General features: G+C 35.9%; 1 protein-coding gene across 1 annotated transcript in view; it reads left to right on the top strand.

The window, feature by feature from the left end:
- LOC129567148 (salivary glue protein Sgs-3-like) overlaps positions 1 to 905 on the top strand; it is a gene marked incomplete in the record, with an annotated part of 7657 nt that extends 6752 nt beyond the window's left edge. Inside the window, 2 exon segments of the mRNA XM_055443773.1 lie at positions 21 to 36; positions 471 to 905. Of these exon segments, the coding sequence (XP_055299748.1) occupies positions 21 to 36; positions 471 to 725 (271 nt within the window).
- Positions 906 to 2207: the final 1302 nt, after the last annotated feature.

Raw genomic sequence — 2207 nt, 5'->3', positions numbered from 1 at the left:
ACCCCAACATCGACCTCTAGACCAATTGTTACCAATGTATGTTTAATAAAAAAATTAATAGCATATATCATGTCTAAGATTGGATAGAATGAATCAGTAATCTCTGCATAGATCGGGCTTAGCGAGAGAAAAAGGGTAATGACGTGCATGCCTTCAACCAGATAGAGAGCTACCACGTGCAGATTTGGTGTTTTTTTTATGCTTCCTGCGAAGCTTCGTTACTTCATCAGTATTAACAATTCTCACCGAAACTTCCGACTGCTTTTCCCTCTTTCCCTCTCACTGTTTCTTTACTACAGTGAACATGGTGTGCGATAGGTGACGCTGAATACCAATTAATTTAACCGCAATAATGTTATCACTATATAAAAATCATGGTCTTTCTGCATCCAATCTTAACATTCAATTATATAAGTCATTATGATCATTACTAACATTACCAATTACTAATAAATCGCAAAAAAATACAGCCCACTTCGAGCCGTCCGATCTTGACAACTATACCGGTAAGAACAACCACTGCTCCCTCCTGTCCTCTTGTCAACATTATGGCATTAAAAACCGGCTATTTACCGATCATAAATAATCCATGCCAATATGTGGCATGCATTCGAACTGGTGATATACTTTACTGTTCCATAGTGAAATGCGATCCTGGATATGCATTCTCTGTGCCGGCCAACCAATGCTTACCATCCCCTCTATGCGCACTACGACCCACATAAAACGACCGCTAATCGAAATCGGACATGATGAACAACCACGGACACTTCAATTCTACCAATAATACACCATATACAATACTAACGCATGAGATATTAAAGTTGTACATTTTTATTGTTTACATAGGCCCCATCATTTTCAAGTGACTGATTAAAATATTACTATTGCACCATGAATTGAAATCTTTTGCATTTTTATTTTGGTTTTGATCCAGTTTGTCCGTGAATTCGTACAAAAATTAGTTGCAATTTTTTTTATAGCCTTTGGCATGAATCAGCAAGTTGAATAGCACAAAAATGTTATGAATTATTTAATTGGTTCTGGTTTTTTTTCAATAAATCCAATATTCCAGCTAAACTTTATGATGTGTTCAATCGATTGCGCGAAAAACATGCCATAAACACATTTAGTCATATATGATACGGCTTATGATTACCATCGGAATCCATCAATTGGCAAATACCTATAAAAACGGTGAAATCGAGTGTGTAAATTTAGTTCAATTCGAAGACGAGTCCAAGTGACATCAAGCTAAAAGATATTGTGCAAGTGCTAATCAAAATGGGAAATTTGAAGTTGAAATTCTGCCATCATTTCTGGGTGATAGTTGTAATTTGGTCGTCAATCAGTTCAAGTGCGATTTGTTTTGCTGATGATATGGATTCTGAGACAGAAGCGAAACAAGAGTTTTACGAAAAACCAATTGCAGTGAACGGCACTATTGTAGTAAATGGGACTGGAAACGCAAATTCAACGCTAAACATAATGCAGCATCAAACAACAGCAGCGAGCATTATTACACCGCCAAATAACGAATCGAATATCATCGTTATTATCCATCATGTGCCATCGGATGATCAAATGCCGGATCCAAATGTTGCTGATGCACTTAAAGTTTCACGATTCCAACTATCGCTTTCAATCCTGACGGTGCTCTTGTCAGTGTCGTGGCCATACAAAATCGACTTTTTCTGATTGTCATTCAATCTAGCTTCACACTCAATATTATAGCGACATCTCTTATTAAAATAGCTTGTAGTAAATGCATTTATAGCATTTCCCTGTAGTTGCGATGTTGCCTATTAGGTTCCCTTGTAGTACTGACACATTCATGTTTGACACTTGTTAACTACATACCACAGGGGAATTTAATAGGTAACATCGCAACTACAGTGAAATGCTATGAATGCGTTTACTACAAGCTATTTTAATAATAGATGTCGCTATAATATTGAGTGTGTTCTTTTGAGAAGTTTTAAACATCATGTTTCTATATTAAGACATCAAAGTTGTACATTTTTATTGTTAGCATAGGTTCCCGTTTCTTTCATGTGATTTCAATAAACTACTTTTTTTGCACCTTTGAAAAAGTCATGCATTTTTGAAATAATCGTCGAAGATATTTTTCAGGCATCAGAACATGTACAAATGTTGAATAGATTCTTATACGTAATTCTCTTCGTCATTCATAAATAGATTCTTCG

Source organism: Sitodiplosis mosellana, unplaced genomic scaffold (genome assembly GCF_009176505.1).
Source record: "Sitodiplosis mosellana isolate CC-2019 unplaced genomic scaffold, AAFC_SMos_1.0 Smas_scaffold_5, whole genome shotgun sequence".
Classification (NCBI taxonomy): Eukaryota; Metazoa; Arthropoda; class Insecta; order Diptera; family Cecidomyiidae; genus Sitodiplosis; species Sitodiplosis mosellana.
This window is presented reverse-complemented; position numbering and strand designations above follow the sequence as displayed.